Genomic DNA, 21,257 nt, shown 5'->3' with positions numbered 1-21,257 from the left:
CAGTTGGGGGAGCACAGGGAGGGACAGGAGGGGGGGGCACGAGATGAGCAGCTGCAACCTCGAGCCCCTGTTTCTCCACTGTGCCACCATCTATAGCTTTAACAATTGCAGACTCCGGAGACTTGTCTTTTTTTTATATTGCCTGATAGTTCGAAGCGACTTTTTTCAAACGTAGTCCACATAAATCAGCATCATTCCTGTCTTCAGACAATTTAGGCTGAATAAGTCACAGCCAGGGACCTGGTGTGGTCTAAGAAAACAAAGGCGCTGGGTAGTGTGGTGCCAGGGAATTCCACAACCCAAAGTAGGATTAGAGAGAACAGCCCTCAAAAAGTTCCCTATAGTCCACTGACCCTCCCAAATTAACAAAGCATGATTTTATAATTCTTTGTATCAGTTTGGATACTTCCGCAGATACCAGTTCTTTGAGACAAAGAAAGTGTTGCTTTCATCCACAGCAGACACAAAACCACACACAAAAATTGTGCTTGCAAATCAAATTTACATTCTAGATTTGAACTTTTTCAATTCTATTATCTTCAAACAGGTCTGGATATAAGAGGAAACAGGGTGCGTTTCTTCAAACAAATAACACATTTAAACATCCAACTGTAGTGATTAGATAGTCTACTTAAAGATATATCTTACAAAAAAAGTATAAAACTCTTTGTGATGTCGGTCATTAGTTTCTCTATTTGTCCGTTCCTCAACTTTGGCATACTTCCGGATTTATTACACTGAAAGTCCCACCCGTTCATGGGGCAGGTGTTTTGTTAAGACAGCCAATTGATGTTCCCAGTGTACTCTGCTACTTGCTGCCGCTGTGTGAATTCACGGAGTAGTACAGAACTTATTGTGGCCGCGCGATATCGCGAGACTTGTGCCATTATCAACCTGCTTGACACACAGCAGCGCTGAGTGCAGCCTGCCTTGCCAGGGTCGGACTGAAGCTCAAGAAACGACAAGGAGAAGCGAACATCTGGCCGCACATCATGAAAGGACGTCGGGGCTTCTAGGAAAGAACACGACGAACCGGGCGGAAATAAATGTAAGTGCAGTGTTTGTGTGCTTTGAAACGGAGGAAGCGAAAGTTAAAATAGTGTCCCCTCGCCGCTTCGTTCAGCGCAGTTGCTGCGAGTTCCTGTGCTGTTTAAAAGGCTCCTAGCAATGCGTTTCCCAACACGGACATGGAGCTCGGTTTACTGCGCCCTTGGCTCTCCTGTATCTTTACACTTTTATTTCTCTTATTAAAATATTAATACTGCGCGCAAAAAATTACACTTATGCATAATCTTTTCGACAGCGTCAAACTTTAATATCAAATCCACTTGAGTTTTTTTTTCATCTGCTTTTTTTGTGCTTTGAATTGACCCTTTAAACAAATATGTCACAGTTGTGCGCGTGTGTCTGAGGAGTGCTTAAAAGGGCCACAAAGCTTTTTTTATTCTCCTCCGCGGTTGACCGCTGCATTTTTCTTTAGTGATAAATGACCCGATAAAAAAAAAGTTAAACATTCCGTGCAATCTTGTGACACTTATGAATCCACTCTTTTATTTCCCTTTTTTTTGTACAAGTTGTGTGTGTGCGTATGTGTGTAGTTTGGACTGCGTATAGCCCAGAGTTAACATATGGTATAAAGGGGAGCACAGCTGGAGGTAGCGTTTCCATTGCGGTGATGTCAGAGCAGCTGACTCCACAGCTTGCAGTGTAATTAGCAAACAGAGCACCAGTTTACTCACTCTGCACTGCTCTTATTTTTTCACGTTAGCCTCCTTCCCCCCCGATGGACGACTGCTATCATTCCCGGTTGCTTATTCTATAAACACCCGCTGTTTTTGTGAACGATCGGAAAGGCGCCGGTGCGCCACTTTTCGACAATTTGAAAGCTCAAGAAGTCGGGCTGACTACTAGAAACCGGAATACTTGGGATCATTTGGAGAGTGGATCCGTTTACACCGGGATTCATGGGTGGGTGAGCGCAGCGTAGCGTATCCTGCACCACTGGAAAGAATGTAGGATTTATGGTCTCAAGTTGAATAAAGTTATTTATGGATTCTGAATAAAGTTGCGTGATTGAGAGTGCTTTTATGAACTTGTATTTTAGAATATGACAGGTGTATTGCCTTGTGTGTTTGCTCATACTTTAAAATTATTTGCGTTAAGTTATTCCTCACGTTTTCTCTGCTTTTGGTGACTTCGCGTCTGCCTCTGACCGCAGCACCGCTCTGCCCTCTAAATGGCTTCATTTCGTTTATCCAGTATCCTGTTTTTCCTGTTTTTCATCAGGTTATGAAGGAAGAATGGAGTTCCCAGACCATAGCCGCCAGTTGCTGCAGTGTCTGAGTCAGCAGCGTCACCAAGGTTTCCTCTGTGACTGCACTGTTCTTGTCGGGGAGGCTCGATTCAAAGCGCACAGAGCCGTGCTGGCCTCCTGCAGCATGTACTTCCATCTCTTCTACAGGGACCAGCTGGACAAAAGGGACGTTGTGCATCTCAACAGTGACATTGTGACAGCCCCGGCTTTCAGTCTGCTCCTTGAATTTATGTATGAGGGGAAGTTGGATTTCAGCTCTCTCCCGGTGGAGGATGTCCTGGCAGCAGCCAGTTACCTCCACATGTATGATATAGTGAAAGTGTGCAAAGGCAAGCTTAAAGATAAGGAACACTCTTCTCCGGATGAAAAGATGAGTGAGGGTTTGGGACTTGGCTGTCTGGACAGGGAAAATTCCTCGGAAGGCGAGCTGCACAGTAAGCAGCTCATCCGGCGACAGCCCCAGACACAGTCTCAGGGGCTTCTCAGGGCCCCCCTGAAAGAAGAGTTTGACATGGACAAGAGCGAAGTCAGGCTGGCTGTCACAGATTGTGATAGGTCTGCGCGGAGCAGGCAGAAGGCAAATGGTCACTCTGGCAGGTCCCCGGACCTTGTAGGTGTCAATTATTTGTCAGCAGAGGCCGAGCCCTGCGTCCAAACAGCTGGAAAAACAAAAGCTGATGTCAGTAGTTCCACCGTATCGCTGTCCCAGAGGTCCCGGGCTTCAGATGACATGGACTGTGCACTGGATTTGTCTTTCAAGCCTCTGTCTAGCAGAGATCCCTTACACCCCTCCTACGTCTCGGGACAGCTGGCCCTCGACAGCCAGCAGCAGGGCACTGAGCCACTTGTTAAAGACGAACACGACTTGCTGTCAGAGCAGGAGGACAGTGAGCCGATGAGCCCTGAGAGCCAGCGCTTTGGGAATAGTGCCAGGAGCTCAGTGGTGACAGGGTTCGCTGCCCTCTTCCCAGGCAACAACGGCTCCACAGCCGCCCTGCTCTCCCAAGAGGAGGACCTGATGGACGAGGAGGGGGAGGCCTGCAGAGGGAGGGATGGCGCCCCGGGCAGGGAGGTAGAGGAGAGGAGGGGTCGGCTGCTGGGGGACAGCGAGGAGGAGGAGGAGGACGACTTGGCCTCTTCAGACATCTCCACCTCCAGCGGGGTACTCCTGCCCCCAGGGGCAACAGGTATGCGTGTGCCCCCTCTGCAGTAAAGTCTTCCCCAGCCCCCATGTGCTGCAACTGCACCTCAGCTCACACTTCCGCGAGAAGGACGGGGCTCGCTCAAAGTTGTCCCCCGACGGCTCGGTCCCCACCTGCATGCAGTGCAACAAGACCTTCTCCTGCATGTACACCCTGAAGCGCCACGAGCGCACACACTCTGGGGAGAAGCCATACACCTGTGGCCAGTGTGGCAAGAGCTTCCAGTACTCTCATAACTTGAGTCGGCACGCTGTAGTTCATACTCGTGAGAAGCCTCACGCTTGTAAGTGGTGCGAACGGCGCTTCACCCAGTCCGGGGACCTCTACCGCCACATCAGGAAGTTTCACTGTGGCCTTGTCAAGACTCTCGCCATTGGATAAAACACCTCTCACCAGTGCCATGACATGAGACAGAATGTCTTTTCCTACACTGAATACTACTACTACTGAACACTTTCCCCCAATAGTACACACACATGTTGGCAGTTTGTTGGAGACTTCTCTTTTTGGATTCTACCCCATGTGGCATTTCTCAAGTTAAAGATGTAGCAACGTTAAAACTGGAGCTGTTTCCTGTGCTGGACTGTGTCACAGGCATACATGATGGTCAGAGGCAGGCTGTTCATTCTAAACATGGGTGCTGTGAAACCCAAGCTGGATCTGTGTTGATGAAGGTGAACAAATGTAGATGATGCACTTGTTTGTTTCTGTCTTCTGTCTTGTTTGTGTCAATCTGTTGAGTTTATTTGAGGAGTATATTTGCTGATCCCATGTTCGTAAATGGGTGATGGCTAATGCTAACATATGTTAATACAATCGTCAGAGTGAGTGAGACTTTTATTTGTGCACATGGGAGATCAGAACCGTCCGTAAGTAGCAATATATGATTTTTTTTTTTTTTTAACTCCTACATTATTATTATTATTATTATTATTATTATTATTATTATTATTATTATTATTTATTTTGGGGGATTTGTTTAGTCCTTAACAAGTATCATAAGGCAGCAAAACTAATGAAGTTTGACTACTGGAAGTATAATTATTTTTGTCATGGAAGTATTAGTTTTTGTTTGGTTGAAATGAAGTTGGTGACAGTTTCATGTTGTTTACAACAAGAGGCAAGCAGACCATCATATCACCATATTTGTTCTTTTTGTTTGCCTTGGGGTGAGATACCAAGTCTTTAGTCTCTAATGTGAGTGAGCACATATCAATGTCATGGCCTTCTAATTTGCTACTTAAAAAGTTGTATAATCAGAGGGGGGAAGTTAAAAGCTAATGCCTGTAACACTGGTGCCTACTGAAATTCTTAACACTTCACCTCGTGTACTTACTTAAACAAGAATGAAATATATCACCAAGCCTTCTTCTCAAATCCACTGCGTTTTTAAGGCCTTTTGCAAGAATCTGGATAACACTCCACATACCAGGTGGTAACAAAGGTAATTGTCTCCTCTGGAAGGCCAATTGATCCACAAGCGTCCTTTAATTGAATTATTTAGAAGAATGTAATGAAAGTACATAATCAAGCTCATCAACTTGCCAGTAAATTACCTTGTTATTTCCTGGTATGACATAAAGGGTACACTGACACGGTGTTAAGGGCAAACCCTCAGCAGGCGGGGAGGGAGACGGGTGGATATTCAGTACTTTGTTGTTCATCAAAGCTGTGCTCCACGTGCCATTGAGCTGAATCTACTGACTTTTTTTCTTTCTTTGAATTAACCTTTTCACATTATCATATCTTCTTACTGTCTCTGTATATGTTACTACTGATGAAGCTGGAGCCTTTAGTGATGCTGTCCTTTTTTTTGGAAAGAATCTTTTGGCAGAAAAATGGATTTTCTTCTGTCTGTTCACATAAATGTCATCTGGATTCTTAGCAGGGGACGTAGCACTACAAGTTCGTGATATTTTGTCTAATCTGTCCTGAGAAGACTTGATCAGAATTTATTTATTAGTTTGACTTGGTTCAGGGTTTACTGTAGGTGTACTCCTTATTTTCTATAAGCTTGAAAGACGCCGCGTCTTGCCTAGCGATCTTGGTACTCATTAACTGGTATTGGGGCTGTCTGTTCATCTTTTTTTCTCCGTACAAATCGAGTTACTGTAATTGTATTTTAATATACCGTGTAGAAATCTCAAGATTTGTCACATGGAACATAGAGAAGCACTTGTTTTAAGCATGCATATAGTTTCAACACTATTGTCTAGGCTGCTATTTCTTACTATATGTATATTTAATGTAAATATATATTCTATTTATCAAACTGTTTTTGTTTTTTTCCGTGTTACAACACATGTCCGTGCTACAGGTAGCGAGAGAGAGTCAGGTGTCTTATTAAGGCTGCAGTCTCTTAAAAGTGTCACGTCTTCCCCAGGGAGTTTGGTTCCTTCTTCATATTCAAGAACAGTTAATACCGCTCTGACTGCTGTTCTGCCACAGGAAACAGTTGTTCACAAGCAGCAGCCAAACTGATACGGCATTAGTTACCTATAGAAACGAGACAATACAGGCATTGTCCTCCCCCCCCTCGCACCACAACCAAATCCCAGGTAGTTCTCAAGGGATCATTGTGTATTTCTACGCTAGCTGTGTGGAGAAAAGGCAGCGCAAGTCTCTCTTTGCACTTTTCTGTATTGAATGGAGCCATTGGAATGTGAGAAATGTATTTAGCAAAGGGAGACCAAGGACACTGTAAACAGGTGTATTGTTTGGCGGCATCAAAGAACAGCCCCCCCCCCCCCCCCCCCTCCTCATCCCAGCATGCTGTAGATAAATGCTTCATTGTTCCTCTACATGGAGGAGATACCACGGTGATTTGATTGCACATCCATCAAGAGAATATCAGAATTATTGGAGTATTGTTTTCCAAGTGCTAGATTTAGAAAAATTGTAGAGACTGAAAGTAATATGTCTGGCAACTGTGACGACAGGTCAAATGTAGGTGCTGACTACCTATCCATTTCAAAATAGCACACCCTAAGGTGTTTTGTTTCGTTTTATGTTAATCCCCAAGACTTCTTTCAGGACACAGAAATGAATTCACATGTAATTTCTCAGCATTTGCAATGGTTTTTCAAGAGAGCCCAAGTCGAGGCGAAGCATTTCTCCCAGAATTACTGCAATCTGTTTTCATTCTACTCCCTGACACGCAGTCAGCAACGGGGGCTTGAATGAACGAGGCTTGTGTGTGATTTTATTTTATTATTTTTTTTTTCAAGAAATGTGATTTGGCTCCCTGTTAACTTGCACAAACACTCCTGCCGTTCGCACGCCCTGAGAGTTTAATCACTTAGAACAATATGTTTCAGATACATAGCTGTTGCGTTAATAATGTATACTTCAATCAGAACACACAGGAATGTAGCTTTTGTCACTGTTTCAGTTCTTTTTTTTTTTTCTTATGTGGTGCAAATTAAATTGCTTGATTCTCTAATGTACATGTGTACAGAGGTAGAACAACTAACGATATGTGAAGAGTTTTTTCTTTTTATTGTTTGCAGTCTTTATTTATACCTCCAGGATGATCACCAAATGTGCCTTGTAGACACACAAATAGGTGTTGCATCTGGAGAAGCCCTTTTTCTATATTGTACATTTTTTGCCCTTGACTGCGGCGGTAAAGTTCACATCACAGCGACAGAAGCCCACTGAAGTGATTCACAACTGTTGTTCCTGTTTTTCTATCATGTCAAAAATCAGACAAATTAAAATTTTCAAGTCCATTTATTTTTGCTGTTTTTGCGAGATATTACATCTGAGATTTATTTGACCGTTTCATTTTTTTTGTTTTATGTGAATAAATCTGTTTTGGACGTGTTAAACTGAAGACAAGCATTTTTCATGATTTGTTTTTTTTTAGTAGCCAATACTACTGGGAACTAACAGTCTGTTCCTTTAGTTAATGTCACTGTTGAATGTGAAACACTGAGATTTTGATTGTTGACTTTAAAAAAAGCGCTACTCTTGATTGAGGGCTCTGTTTGCCTAACTCATGCTGTATGATCTTTAAGTCAAAAAAAAAAAAAAAGAAAAGAAAAAAAAGACTTTACCGATACTGGAATTTTCTCCTCTGCAGGTTACAACTGTGAAATTGTGTATAATCATGAGAAATATTTATTATTGCATTTGCTTCTTGTGCAACATTTGACTGTCTCTGTTTTAATTTGGTAAAGGAAAAAAAAAAAAAAAAAAAAAACATGCTTCTAAATGCTGAATGAAAATCTTTTTAATAGAATTTGTAGAAATGCCATTAGAATTTAATATAATTTTTTAATAAGAAAGGTATATTTTATAGTAATCAATTGCTTCAGCGTTAGTGGTGTAGAGATTAGAGGACAATCTTTATGCAGAATTGACATTGCTTAGATATTGAGGCAATTTACTTTTGATCTATAACTGTATGTGCATTTTCTTTGTTTGCGCTTTTGGAGTGTGCTTGTGTGCGTGTGCTGTGGAAATGTGACAATCTTGATTTTAGGTCTTTCTTAAGATTATGCATAGAATTAAATGGAACAACTTTCTCTCTGTGTGGATTTGTATTCATTAACTAATCTTTATTCTTTATGCACTCACACTAGTTTTCAGACAAAATACTTTAAGCAGAAGATGAGCTTTGAATTCAATAAGAAAAGACAAAGTACACTCTGATACACAAAGAACATTGTAGAAGAGCCCTCGTCTTACACGCAGCAGCAACAATCGGGCAGATAGTGTATGTGTGGGCAGAACTTCAATGTGTACAGAGACAACAGAAAGTGATAATACTGCTGGTCTGACAGGCACTATCCCTCTGAAACCATAAACTCAGCTCAAGGACGGAGCCTTTTCAAGATGGGCTCCCATTGTTCCTGACCTGTTGCCAGCTCTCTCCAAAAGAGATAAACCTGGGATAACAAAGCCAGTTGACAGTGTTCTGTAATTATTACTAAAACTCAACTTGATTGCATCTGCAACACACACACACACACACACACACACACATCCATTTGTAAGTAAATATGTGTCTACTTATTGAAGAACTTAATGCCAATTCACTGGACATTTTCAATGGCGAGTACTTTTAATTATTTCCCCGCTGCACCATGAAAGAAATCCAGCTGCTCTGCTACGTGATCCCAATGGGGATGTGCTCGAGTTCCCACCACCCTCCCCCAATCCCAGCTCACCCACTCTGAGAACACCATATAGACAAGGGCTGCATCCAACTGCCCCTGCCCCCATCTCTCCTACCTCCACCCCCCACAGCCCCCAAAACCACGGCCCCAAACCTCGGCCTCAACCCACCACTCTATTGTGTGCGTGGGTAGTAGCTCAGCCAGGCTATTGTCTGGCCCAGCTCCCCAGCACGTACTTTATGCACAAACAGACGACACAGCGGCGCTAGCCAGGCAGCTCCAACATAAAGAAAACAATGTCCTCCCAAGATCATTTATAAACACCCTGAGCAGCCCCAGCCAGCTCCCAGTAAATAAGGGCCCTCTGCAATGCTGCGGCCACCTCGCACTGTAAACATCCACAGCAGCAGGCCTCAGAGCGCTCGCTGGCACCAACATCTCACATCTGCCTATCCAGGGCTTAGACTGCCTGGTGCTTGTGCTTTTCTTATGGACCCAAACCCTCACATGGAAAGCAGGGGCCATGTGATAGGGCTTAGCTGCAGGGTGACGAGCTGGGATATGTGCAGTGTAACTCGATGGTGTAATAAAACATTCCTCTCCGAGGCTCAAAGCCCGGCTCATTTGGCTCCGAGTGGTTTTGTGTGTGTTTGTGTGTGTGTTTAGAGGTACTTGAGAGAAGTTGAGAGGAAAGTTGTAAGTGTCCACCACCTCAACAAGGCCAGCGGTGGGAGCCCTTGACCTCTGAGGGGACGGACTGCCAGGGACAGCTGGTGTGGCCTGTGTTTATTTATTTATTTCTTAACAAAAGACAGGTGGTCACACTTGAAAAGGGCACACAAACACAGTCACACATGCGCTTGTGTACAGACGATGCACGCACACACACACACACACACACACACATGGGTGTTTTTCTTTTTCTCTCTCCGTATGAACATGCTTGCATATGGTTATCATCCACTTAATTTTGGAGGAGCAATTCTTTTGACTTTCAGAAAAACACATTGCGCCCCAAGAATAAAGAATAATAATTCCCAATTAATAATATAATAGTCTGGTGTAAAAAAAATTATCTCAATAAGTGACCACTATTGCCAACTTGGAAGGTTGCATGCACATTTGAAGCAGCATTTAAAGTCCTAATCACAATCTAAAGCTACAATCTGAACTGTGTATCGCACACTTCAATTGCTACAAGTGCATAAATACATATCAACTAGTGCTCTCACACTAGGTTTGCCTTTTTTGGAGTGGCTCGCCCTGACAGTGCCAAGACAGTGTGTCCTTGGTCCACTGTACAGCTGTCACTTACTCACACTCGTTGACGCATATTTATAGCAGCAGCATCACACTCAGACCACAGCTGGTCCCCACAAGAATGGGTGAAAGACAAAGCCACGTGCTCCCGCTGGCCGACTGCAGTTGGTCCTGTCTGGAGCGCCGTGGGTGATTATGTGGCCCCCATCTCCTCGCAGACGCCCAGCCCATAGATGCACAATTTCTTTGAATGTCACGGATGGGGATGTGCTGAAAACCTTGACAGCTGCACTCTGTTTTTTTGAAGGTACATAAACACATCATTATGGGGTTAACAGAGAGCAGGGAGGGGAGAGGAGCATCAGCATCCCTCCCTCTAATAAGTCAAGAATATGCTAAATGTTTTGGGTGACAGACATTACAGAAGTGATTTAGGTACGACTCGCCTGAGTCCAAGTGAATTCTTTTTAGTCCTAATTTTTCAGATTTGGGAGAGGCGAGACCTACTTTATAACCAATACTATTTTCTTGAAGGGTTTAGAGGCAATAGCTGAGATTAAACTGAGGGAACAGTGAATAAATCTCGAGATTCTGTTCTTTTCAGACAACTCCCTTTTCTCCACACATCACTCCTTTTCTTCGAGACACAAGCGTGCTAAGGGAAGGATTGCAGTGATGTATCACAGGAAATAGGCTGAAACAACTGGATGATGAAGGGACTTTTCGATGGTGGAAACATGGCTACTCAGCTGGTTCGAACTAACTCATCTCCCAGATCAAAAAGGTCGCTCAAAGAGATGCTCGCTTCATCAACTGACTCGGTTCATTCAGCAAAACACATTCACAGCGAGTTTACAAGTGCACATCTTAGCTCTTCCTCATCAAAAACAGTTGTGAGGCTCTACAGATTAGAATTCTGGATACAATCAGAGACGAAACAAATCTTTAGATATTTCAAACTTCACTAGTAATTTGTAGTATTAGTAATAATGGATTAACAATCCGTTTGACTCAACGTTTCAGGCCTGTAACTCATAAATATTACCATTTATTGGCTGAAAACAGAGTTATAGTGATTGTTTTATCTTTAATTCAAAAATAAAATAAATGTGTTTCAAGTCCACCTCCGAGTTCCTTAAAGTCTTATCAAGAAATGTGCAGACAACTTGACGCCTTGCCTGCCAGCAGCTGTCGGTTCATTCAGCCAGAAATCAAGCAGTGCCCTCGAACACCAACTGCAGAGCTCCCCAAAGACTGGAGCCACAACTGGCCCGCTGAGCAAGGGGATGACTCAACAGCTCATAGGCACACTTGCATTAAGCTCCAGGAAGTGCACTCATCCAAGCTAATATCTATAACACCATGTCATGTGATTGATTTGTACAAAAGCAGTGTTCAGGACTTCTGCCGTCGAGAACAATTACTCACAATGTTACGATACCAGACCCTGAAAGCAGTCTTCATCAGTGACGCGCCTCAAGGTCATGTCCAGAAGGGATCATCAAAGTTCTGCTCAACCTCTGGGGTCTTCTTGTTTTAATAAACACATTTCATAGCAGATTCTCAAGGTCAGTCCGGACAGACCAGATTGGAATTTCATTATCATTGCAGAGACAAAAACTTTCATACTTCCAACGAAAAAGGCAGAAAATGTGCTTATTAAGCATAGTGAGAATGTGCTCATCCAATGGGGAAGCAGGGTTTGTGTATGACTCTGAATATGGCTCAGTCTGAAAGGAGCTCAGCCCTCAGCTGAGTCCTTGAAGTGTGCTGCCACCTGCTGATGCATCGACAACACAAGACAGTCGGGGAACCTTTCAGCTAATTGGCTGATTCTTGGTCAGACACTTGATCCCTGCATTATTCAGTAATTACCTCACTGTGCCCCATTAATTAATCAAAACACATACTGTGACAATTAAAAGATGCAGTGAAAAAATAAAATCACAATATTTAACTGTATAGAAAAGTCTTTCAAGTTTATTTCAATTACTTTTGGGATACAATACATATATACACACACAAAATCATTTGGATCACATAAAAAGAAAATCACAGATATAAAACGCCATCTTAGAAATATCATACGAGGCAAATAGATATATATTCATGCATAATCTCTCGATCCCGCCGTTGGCCTTCCTTTACGTCGAGCAACTGCAGCACAGCACTTCATCGTACTGCCCGCTGTAACTGTGGAACAAAGAGAAAATATTACAATTATTTAGCATTTTTCTTTTCCAAAATCTGATTTCTCACCATACTACACACTCATTAAGAGGTCGAGTTTCAGTGTCTTGTTTAAAAAAAAGGCATGACATGGAAAGGAGGACCCAGATGTTGAACCATCAAACTCTGAATAATGGCCGACCTGCAACAGCCACAAAATAAGATGTGCAAAGCAAACGATGTCTAGAAACACTAACGCGCGTTTCAAAACTTGCGCTCAATGGAATGGTAAGCCCTTTGGTTAATTAGGCTTACATTTTAAGCAATGGTTGCTGGATCCTGCTCGTTCAGACATGAGTAACTGAATGGAAACTATTCATTTAAAAGTTTTCTTGCTAAAAATAACTCTTGTACCAAGGACTCCACCTAAAGTTCTCAGGAGTTTTTTTTAAGCATCAAATACGCACCCCCTGTTGGCTTGAAAGGTCACTGTAAAAGTGCTTTTCTTCTTCAGACTCAAAAAGATGAAAAAAGGAGCCATTTTCCTTATTGCTTCTGTTGCTTTTTGATGTCTTCACATCCATCAAACTCACTTTAGAGCCCTGTTCGCAACTTTGATCAAAACGGATTAGATTCCAACAACATTCATGGGTGAGTGGAGTTTTGGTTTGTCTGCGAGTTCTTTAAGAGTCTCATTTTCTTATAAAATCGACAGGCCCCGTGACATTGATGCACACAAACCCGACAGTACTACAGTCTGCAGCTCAGAGTGCGCTCCATAGTACGAGCACAAGAGGAATGCCTTTACACAGAACAGATGAGAACCAGCTCATTTGAAAGTTTTATCAAAAAATGCCTCTGTCACAATTAACACAAGGAATGCAAATAATACTAATATGGATACTAATAGCCTTTTTAAACTACAACAATGGCGGAAACGTGTAGCTTGCAAATATGTTTGTGCATTAGTATAACAAAGGCATTTGGGAAACTGAGTGAAAAGGAAAATCAAGTTTGGACTTACTCTATGATGGTGCAGACAGAGCAGCAAAGGCCGGAGCAGCTGGAGCACTGTCGGGTACAGGAGGAACAGGCGAGACGGTCACATTGGGAGCACGGTGTCCGGGACCCCTGGCTCTTTTGACACACACAGCAGCCTGTAGAAGCCACTGGTACACCTAGACACGAAGCACACATACAGTACACTGGATAAGCATTTAGCAACAAAAAATTTAAAAAGTAACCAAACGGAGCATCCAAATCTGTGACAACCCTGACATCTGCTGGTGAAAAGCGTAACCTGAAGTAATACGCTCTTGGCCTTGGAGTCAACTGAACTTACTAAGGCCATAAAGAAACATGTGCTTTGTGGCCTTAGTACCCTTGTTAAAATAAAAGAAATGTGACCCCACATTCAGCAGGTATTTGGGTGGTTCATTAAAAGGACAGATCATCTAAAAACAATACTGACATGCCCATGTGTGTAATGAAATGCAATCTTTACTTCTGTTCATACTGGCCACAGAGATCCTAATCACGTTGGTATTCTTCCAAAATTACAGCAATTTTAGTATGAACGGCTGTCTTTGTGCTTTCCCACACAGTGTTTCTGCTCAGGTGTAATGGTATTTGTACTTGTTTAAGTCTGGGGTTTCTACTTGGTCAGCTGTTTGAGGGCAGGTACAATTTTAAACTTCACAAAGTTGACCATTTTCACGAGGTTTTAACCTCATGAGGAACGCTGAACGCACCCTCAGTTTTGGACTTGTAAGGTCTTGTTTTGGGAGGAGCAGCTTCAGTGATCGCTTCAGGGACTCCAAAGGATTTGGACTTTTATTGGTGTGTCAGCATGCTTTAGAGCAGGAGTTCGCAAACTTTGTGGCCAAGGCACACCAAAGACCAAGCCAAATTCTCAAGGCACACCTGAGTTCATATCCGGGCAAAATCCCTTCTTTAACACATCTTATCACTGTGTGAACATTTATTTAGCCTTGTCCTTGTAAGAAGCTATTCTCCTTCACACTAGCAGAGAGCCTTTGATGTGTCACACTCTAATATTTCCCACCATGCGCAAATGGCTAAAACGGGGTTCGCTTTGACAGATTACTTTTTTAAATGATCGTTTTATTTATATATTTAGGCCAAAGCATATAACACCTATTGTTTCTATATTGTGAAATAAGTGTGTAGGACAAAGTATCGATAAAGTGCAGTGTTTCCCCCCCCAACAGCTGACGCACACTCATGCGCACACACCTACAGAGCGGAGGAAAGGAGCGGGGAGAACTAACTACAATCCACGCCACACACCCGGTGAGCACCCCCCCAAAGCGGTAAACCTAGGGGGAAACACTGAAGCAAATTATAAACCTTGTGTACAGTTAAATGCAATAGGCCTAATTGTTTCAAAATCCCACTGCACACCGGGATTTGTCCCGCGGCAGCACACCGTTTGGGAACCACTGCTTTAGAGGACCAAGCTACTGCCTTGCTTACATCAGTAGATGTCACTGTTATCACATGTTTGGACTTTGCTTACTATCTTGGTGTCAATGACACTTCGGTTTTCTGTTTTAGTGACTACCGTCTGGCCCGTCATAGAAATGTGTTTAGAAGGTTAGGGTTAGCTCCTGCACCACGATTCATTATAGAGGACAAGCAGCTATAGGAAATGGTTTTGCACATTACCATAACACCATCTTTTGTACTACCCTCTTCTCACTACGACCAAAGTTTTCTATTCTGTATAATATAAATTTAAAAACACTCCTAGCATAGTTATTCTAAAATTGTTTATATGCAACTATACATTCTTGTAAAAATATACACGTTTTTCTTCCTTTAGGGCTACTTTAATTTGTTCCATTGTATTGTTTAAATGCTATTGTAATTAAAATATTTGAATGTTGTTGCCACTGGATGTTTGATGTATTTTGATATTGATTATAATGCTATGCTTGTCATACTCTTATGCAGATGACAGGATAGTCATCATGTTTTGTTCTTATTGCAGTTTCAATGATTATGTTTGTTTATTGATGCTGTGCTACCGTTTCTGTGTTACTCTAAATAATGTTATTTCATGTTTCTTTTAATGCTTTGATTCCAACAAAATCCTTGAATCCTTGAAATAGATAGCTGAACTGGTGCTGGCTGCTACGTGACTGGTTAAGTGTGCACACGCATGTGTTATTTGACACATCCGACTATATTTGTCATGCAGTCTTTCCATATTTTACTCAAAATAGTGTAGCCATCCTTTCACCTGCCTGTCAGTTCAGGCTCACCTTGTGCAGCGTCTGCTCTTGTCAGTCTCCCATCATGTCCAATCAGTGTCTGTCCTCTCAGCAGTGTCTGGCTGCATGCAGGTGTCTCCGCTTGTCCAGTGGGCTGCGGGTCGGTGCAGCTCTCCTCTCCAGTCCATAGTTTGCCCATCACAGCCTTGGCGCCGCTGAAGAGCAAGTTCTTCGTCTTTGCTATGAGAAAGAAAATAGACTCTTAACTAGTGAAATAACACGTGACTACCACAGCTGTCTGACCGCCCAAGAAGCTAATGTTTACAACCAGTCGGATAGCATTGTGGTAGTTCAGAGGCGAGCTGCCATTATTGTCAACTAAACCATGAATATACTGTTCAACAGCCGCTATACTTTCCGTAAAGAGACTGTAAAGTTGTTTTTAAAGTCAATAAACCAAATGAATGAAATCACACGAATTGTACACGTGTAATCGTTTTAGGAACGTGAACGGAAGAAAAAAATGGGACCCACGCGACTGTTTTGTGGCTGTATTTGGATGACTTGTTTGTATCCAACGACTGCTAACTTAAGCAAGCCAACGACGAAGCTAGCATTAGCTACAACGGGAACGCAGACACGTACTTACCGTAGATTTCTTGCCTATATATGTTCCCAAACACGCCATAATTATTCAGCTCCTGTTGACCGACATGTATTTTGTATTGGGAGGAGAAGGTTTCCGGAAAAGGACAAGCTCGTTTCGGCATTTTCTCAGAGAAAAAGTCCAGTCGTGGTACTACAGACTTCAATAATTGTTTGTTGCGGGAATATTGCAACGGAGACACCAACGAGCCAATCACACGCATCCTTTATTGTCACATGAAAGCTCATAACCAATCCGACAACTGCTTTTATGTCACGTGATTTTCCACATTGCTGCCTTCATGGGCTGCCACGAATGTCGTATTTTATTTATTTTATTTCAGAAATGAATAGCTGGAGATTGGTGGAACACTTGGAATATAAATGCACACATTAACAGCACGATTACAACCAAGGAAAATAAGAACTTTTTTTAGATAACAAACAAAAAAAAGTGTGTATGTCTTTCCATCACATGATGGCTTAAATGAGTGGATGATATTTCTTTCTCTTGATTAATTTACTTAAAGTAATGATCGACACATAAACCATACAGTGTTAAATATGTCTGTATTGTGAAATACAGATATATTTAACACTGTATGGTTTAAGGGCTATATATTTCCATGGTTCTGTTGACTTTTATTTGAAAACATTTGTGCTGTTTTAATTGGTGATACGGCAGTACAGTGACACTTACCCTATAATTAAATGAAATTGTAATAATAAAAGGACAAGAATATTTGACTGCAACAAAACAAACTGTTTAAACAATGTTTTGTTTATTTACTAATGAGGAGAACAATCAGTTTAGATGATGAAAAGATGCCACATCGTCTCTCCATCAAGGGGAGATACAGATTTCCCTTTAGAACATCTGGATCATGCACTCCCTGGACTTTCCAACACCAACCCACTTGACTAAAGAGAGACAAAAAAAGGGAGAGAAAGATTAGAAACTGCAGATGTCATAACTCTCCATATTGGAAAAAAGCTATTTTTGATAAGTCTAACAGTGCCACCTGATGGATATCATGCGGTCTTTGCATTACTATCTATTTTAATTCGAAGGCCTTCAGGGGAAGTGTTGACAATAGCTCTTTTATAGCAAATAATTACAATATGTAAGTTTGTTATTTTGAGTCAAACATACTGGGAACTCCAATGTGGTTCTCAATGAAGCGGATGTAGTTTTGTGCCTTGGCTGGGAGGTCGTTCCACTTCCTGGCTGCAGACGTGTCCGTCTTCCAACCAGGGAAGGTCTCATACTCAACCTCCACTTTGTTCAAAACGTCCATGTTGGCTATGATTGAAAGAAATCAATTAGTGCTTGCTATCATCAAACAAAGCAGATGGGTTTATGAGTCTTATTCTACATGTGGATGTATTTGTTTTTATTACCTGGGAAATGGGGAATTCTTTTTCCGTTGACTTTGTAGGCGACTCCAACTTTAATTTCATCCAACACATCCAGAATGTCAAGTTTTGTCAAAGCAATGCTGTTGGACAGGTAACATGTCATAGAATAACTGTTAAACATGTGCCGTTTATCATTATTATATTGTGATTTATGACGGTGCAGAAATGTTTTAATGCTTGCTGGGTAAATGTGCTTCAATATTCAAACACAACAAATCACAAAACACCTGATGATTTGCTTAAACTGTTCAAGCCACTCACGCAGAGAAGCCATTGATCATATGAGCGTATCTGACGATGATAAGATCCAACCAGCCACAACGCCGCTTTCTTCCTGTGGTGACACCCACCTCATGACCCCTTGTCTGCAGCAGCTCTCCTACTGCCTAGAGAACAGTAAACAGGAGCAAATGAACGTTACTTTATTATTCAGGAACTTAAACAATGTCAGGCATTTAATAATTCAACACAAAACTAAGAATATTCCAGCACTACACTAGTTATAAACACAGCTGAGTACAATAAAACTTCACACGGGCTGGGAGGATTAATTTTTAGCATTTTGACCTATGTCCCTACGGTCAGCTCCCGTGACAAGTAACATAACCCAAGCTCACACAGTAAATATATCCTGAACATTTGGCCCTAAATTTATCCCTGTGAACATGTGACCTGCAAAAGAGGTAAAGAGCGATTGAGCCCGTCTCACACAAAATTTAACAGCTGCACTCGGCCAGAGAACGCCCACTCCACTCCTCCCCTCCACCCTGCTGCCTGTGTGTCAGCCACACACAGACTCTACATGTCAGGCCCAATATCAGTGAGTTCCATCACATACCGTGCGTCTATTCACACAATATGAGGGCAAAGAAAGCAAGAAAGCAAAGACGTGTGACAATATCTAGTCTGTGTAATATTACTAATTGACTTATGCAACACCAAGCTCTTACATTGAGTTGTTCTGTGGGGAAGGCTCCAATTCCCACTCTGGTAGTGTAGGCCTTTGATACACCAAACACATCCCCAATATTTAGCGGAGGGATGCCGAGACCGGTGCACGCCCCGCCCACAGTGCAGTTTGATGATGTCACAAAAGGATATGTGCCTAAAGAGAAAAATGTCACAATAGCACTGACTCCTACTCAAATCCACATAAAAACACATTTCAAAAAGCTACAAACAAAATAAACCAAAATCCATATTATAACTGCTGACGCTACCAAAGTCAATGTCGAGGAGAGCAGCATTAGCCCCTTCTACCAAAATCTTCTTTGGAGATCCATGAAGAGCTTCATACATGTAATACACTCCGTCTCTCACCATCGGCCGCAATCTCTCACCGTATTCCTGCAGCAAACCAGGAAGTCAGAAATCTGTTTCGCTGATGGAGGAAACAACAATAATTCCAAACTTTTGCAATATTCAGCTTCATCAATATCTACCTTGAGTTTTTTCAGTTGGTCCTCGACGTCAACACTCAAGGCTGGGTACATGGATTGATACTGGTGGACAAGGTTCTTGAATCTGAAAGGAAAGGTAATCATGTCACAATTATAGTATTGGTCTTGGTCTTGGTCTTAATGGCTTTTTCCCACAATCCATACCTCATAGAGAAGTCCTTAAAGTCACCCAGGAGGTCACATACGCGTAGGCCAGTGCGAGACGCTTTGCTGGAGTATGCAGGTCCGATGCCCTTCTTGGTTGTTCCAATGCTGTTATTGTGAAACACAAGACAAAGAGAGTGATGTTAAAATACTGAATGGAATTTAAGTAGATTTGTACTGACTGTAGAGTACTGGGGAGTAATATCTGTTGGCAGCTCTGTCCTCCATCATCCTTACTTCTTTCCTTCTTGTGCTTGTCTTTCAGATTCCTGTAAGCCGTCGACAACCTGGTGGAAGTCAAACACTGCGGAGGGACAGCAAACAAGTCAATAAAGGGCCTCAAGCACTTAAAATATGATTTATGCTTATTTGAAAAAAGTAAACCACTTTGATATATACTATACATACCAAGGTGAGCTCTGTCTGAGACAATTAGTCTCTTTTCCCAGCCTTTCAGACCTGGTCAGAGGATAGAAAGGACGTCTCTGTGAGTATACACAAATCTTAATTTCCACTAGTGCATCATGTGTGAAGTGCATCCTTTCTTAAAATACCTTTCTTTTCATTCTTATCGCCTTCTTCAAACAGGCCAGGTAGATGTATGACCACTCCATTACCTACAAGAGAGGAAGAGGAATATGTAGACGCTAATATTCTTAAAATGTCTGTCTGAATAAAGTTGAATATTAAAGCCATTACCGATGAGCGATATGCTTTTGGAGTTGATGATTCCACTGGGGAGAAGGTGGAAGTCGTACTCCTTGCCTTCCACTACCACCGTGTGTCCTGCATTGTTGCCCCCCTATAAGTTAAAGCAGGGTACAAACTGTATCATGATGTGATAGTTTAAACTGTTAATGTTTTGATGATATAATCAAGTACAGTATGGCATTAACACCCTAGATCACAGAACATTCAGCCACACACGTCTTGTCTTATTTTCGTGAGACGTGATAAGCCACCCCTCTTGCCAATTCATTTTCCCAGCACCTATTTTAACAGACTTGGCTGTTGGTGGTGGATCTACTGCTCTATGTTCCCCCTCTGGCTAAGTCCTGGCCTTCTCACATATCAAGCCAGCCTGAGAATGTGACCTCTCTCTCGCCCAGTGGGTGGGGCTCAAGCCTCCAGAACACAGGGTGCTAGTCATGTCAGTGGAGAAAGTACAACACAGCAACTGTTGGCAGGTTTCACCTTGTTTCCCAGGGCTGGAGTGACCTCTGATTCCTGACCACAGGGTCCTATGTGAGTGGACAGAAAGTGACCTGTCTGGAGTTGTTTTTATTATGCATCTCAAATTATGTTTAGTAAAGCAAATTCCTAGTACGTGAAAACCTACTTGACAATAAACCTAATTCTGATTCATTCTCTTTGTGATCAACTGAATGAGTCAGTCAGAGCAACTTTACACTAGGTTCAGAGAAACCACGCTTATACAAATTGTACTTGCATATGCTAAAAGTTGAAAGACATTTGGCATGTTTTGAAATTTGAGTTAAATGCCCGCAATCCACCTATTCCCATATTTAAATCATTGAGTGCAGTTATAAAACCACAGTACATACTCAATATGGTTTATTATAATTGCAAAAAGGTTTCCCAGCCAATAAATACGATTATTCTGTATAGTATTTCCCAATTTGAAGAGGTACAAGCGTCTCCAATCTGCGCACCTGTTGCGCTTTAACAGGCCAGCTAGTGACAGATAATGGATTCATAGAGAAAATGGCCTTTAGCGATAATACAATAACAGGCCCCTGTGAATGCTCATCTGAAATCACGAATCCAGACATTTACCTGGCATCTGCAGACGACGTCAGCTTCAGTCGCCAACAGATCGACGACTTTCCCTTTGCCCTCGTCTCCCCATTGCGCACCGAGCACCACCGTCGCTTTGTTCCCCGTGTCGTTGCGCGAGCGCTTCTGCCCGGTCGCTGCGCCTTGATTCATGTTTTTGTGGTCTTTCGCCGACCAGGTGAGCGACATGATGGCAGTAGCGTGAGCCTGCCCGTCTCAAGAAGACTAAGCTGTCTCCAAGAGTGGCGTTCCCATATCTGTAACTTCATAGCCGGTGATGTCAGAGGCAGACGCGCAGTGGTGCGTAGCAGCGATCGAGCGACTTGTCTCCAAGGCTGTTTAACGAACGAGAGAATAGCCTTCACACGGCACTCACAGGGATGAGAGGAGGTGGATTCACCTATTTAAACCCCATTATAACATTTATTGTATGACGCCAGCATGATATGGATTTCTAAATTATTAAGTTTGCACCCTTTGTGTATTAA

General features: G+C 42.4%; 3 protein-coding genes across 3 annotated transcripts; 1 reads left to right on the top strand and 2 right to left on the bottom strand.

The window, feature by feature from the left end:
* The first annotated feature begins 1,682 nt into the window (after positions 1–1,682).
* On the top strand, positions 1,683–8,045 carry zbtb42 (zinc finger and BTB domain containing 42). Its single transcript, XM_029460771.1, is given in 3 exon segments — positions 1,683–1,968; positions 2,287–3,497; positions 3,499–8,045. Coding segments are annotated over 3 exon segments (1,614 nt in total). The 5' UTR covers positions 1,683–1,964; the 3' UTR covers positions 3,898–8,045.
* Positions 8,046–11,851: 3,806 nt separating this feature from the next.
* siva1 (SIVA1, apoptosis-inducing factor) lies at positions 11,852–16,163 on the bottom strand. The gene is made up of 4 exons (XM_029460107.1): positions 15,954–16,163; positions 15,356–15,544; positions 13,093–13,246; positions 11,852–12,092 (listed from the first exon to the last, which is right to left on the bottom strand). The coding sequence occupies exons 1-4, from the start codon at positions 16,072–16,074 to the stop codon at positions 12,044–12,046; spliced, it is 513 nt and encodes a 170-aa protein (XP_029315967.1). The 5' UTR covers positions 16,075–16,163; the 3' UTR covers positions 11,852–12,043.
* A 546-nt stretch (positions 16,164–16,709) lies between these two features.
* adss1 (adenylosuccinate synthase 1) lies at positions 16,710–21,026 on the bottom strand. Its single transcript, XM_029460105.1, has 13 exons — positions 20,770–21,026; positions 19,672–19,774; positions 19,527–19,589; positions 19,381–19,431; positions 19,210–19,276; positions 18,973–19,080; positions 18,811–18,892; positions 18,589–18,715; positions 18,319–18,473; positions 17,630–17,754; positions 17,351–17,448; positions 17,103–17,252; positions 16,710–16,870 (listed from the first exon to the last, which is right to left on the bottom strand). Exons 1-13 carry the CDS (start codon positions 20,956–20,958, stop codon positions 16,818–16,820), a joined length of 1,371 nt encoding a protein of 456 aa, XP_029315965.1. The 5' UTR covers positions 20,959–21,026; the 3' UTR covers positions 16,710–16,817.
* Between the last annotated feature and the right edge of the window lie 231 nt (positions 21,027–21,257).

The sequence above is a fragment of the Cottoperca gobio genome, chromosome 22 (genome assembly GCF_900634415.1).
Source record: "Cottoperca gobio chromosome 22, fCotGob3.1, whole genome shotgun sequence".
NCBI lineage: Eukaryota > Metazoa > Chordata > Actinopteri > Perciformes > Bovichtidae > Cottoperca > Cottoperca gobio.
This window is presented reverse-complemented; position numbering and strand designations above follow the sequence as displayed.

What these genes read in the sequence shown, in the direction of transcription:
- adss1 (XM_029460105.1), bottom strand. Translation starts at nt 20,958, where the DNA reads ATGTCGCTCACCTGGTCGGCGAAAGACCACAAAAACATGAATCAAGGC. An exon ending in CTCAGACAGAGCTCACCTTG is followed by an intron (nt 19,277 to 19,380) that starts GTATGTATAGTA and finishes GTCCCTCCGCAG; the next exon opens with TGTTTGACTTCCACCAGGTT. An exon ending in TCTCCTCGACATTGACTTTG is followed by an intron (nt 18,474 to 18,588) that starts GTAGCGTCAGCA and finishes TTTTCTCTTTAG; the next exon opens with GCACATATCCTTTTGTGACA.
- siva1 (XM_029460107.1), bottom strand. Translation starts at nt 16,074, where the DNA reads ATGCCGAAACGAGCTTGTCCTTTTCCGGAAACCTTCTCCTCCCAATAC. An exon ending in ATATAGGCAAGAAATCTACG is followed by an intron (nt 15,545 to 15,953) that starts GTAAGTACGTGT and finishes TCTTTCTCATAG; the next exon opens with CAAAGACGAAGAACTTGCTC. An exon ending in AAGAGCAGACGCTGCACAAG is followed by an intron (nt 13,247 to 15,355) that starts GTGAGCCTGAAC and finishes CTTCGTGTCTAG; the next exon opens with GTGTACCAGTGGCTTCTACA.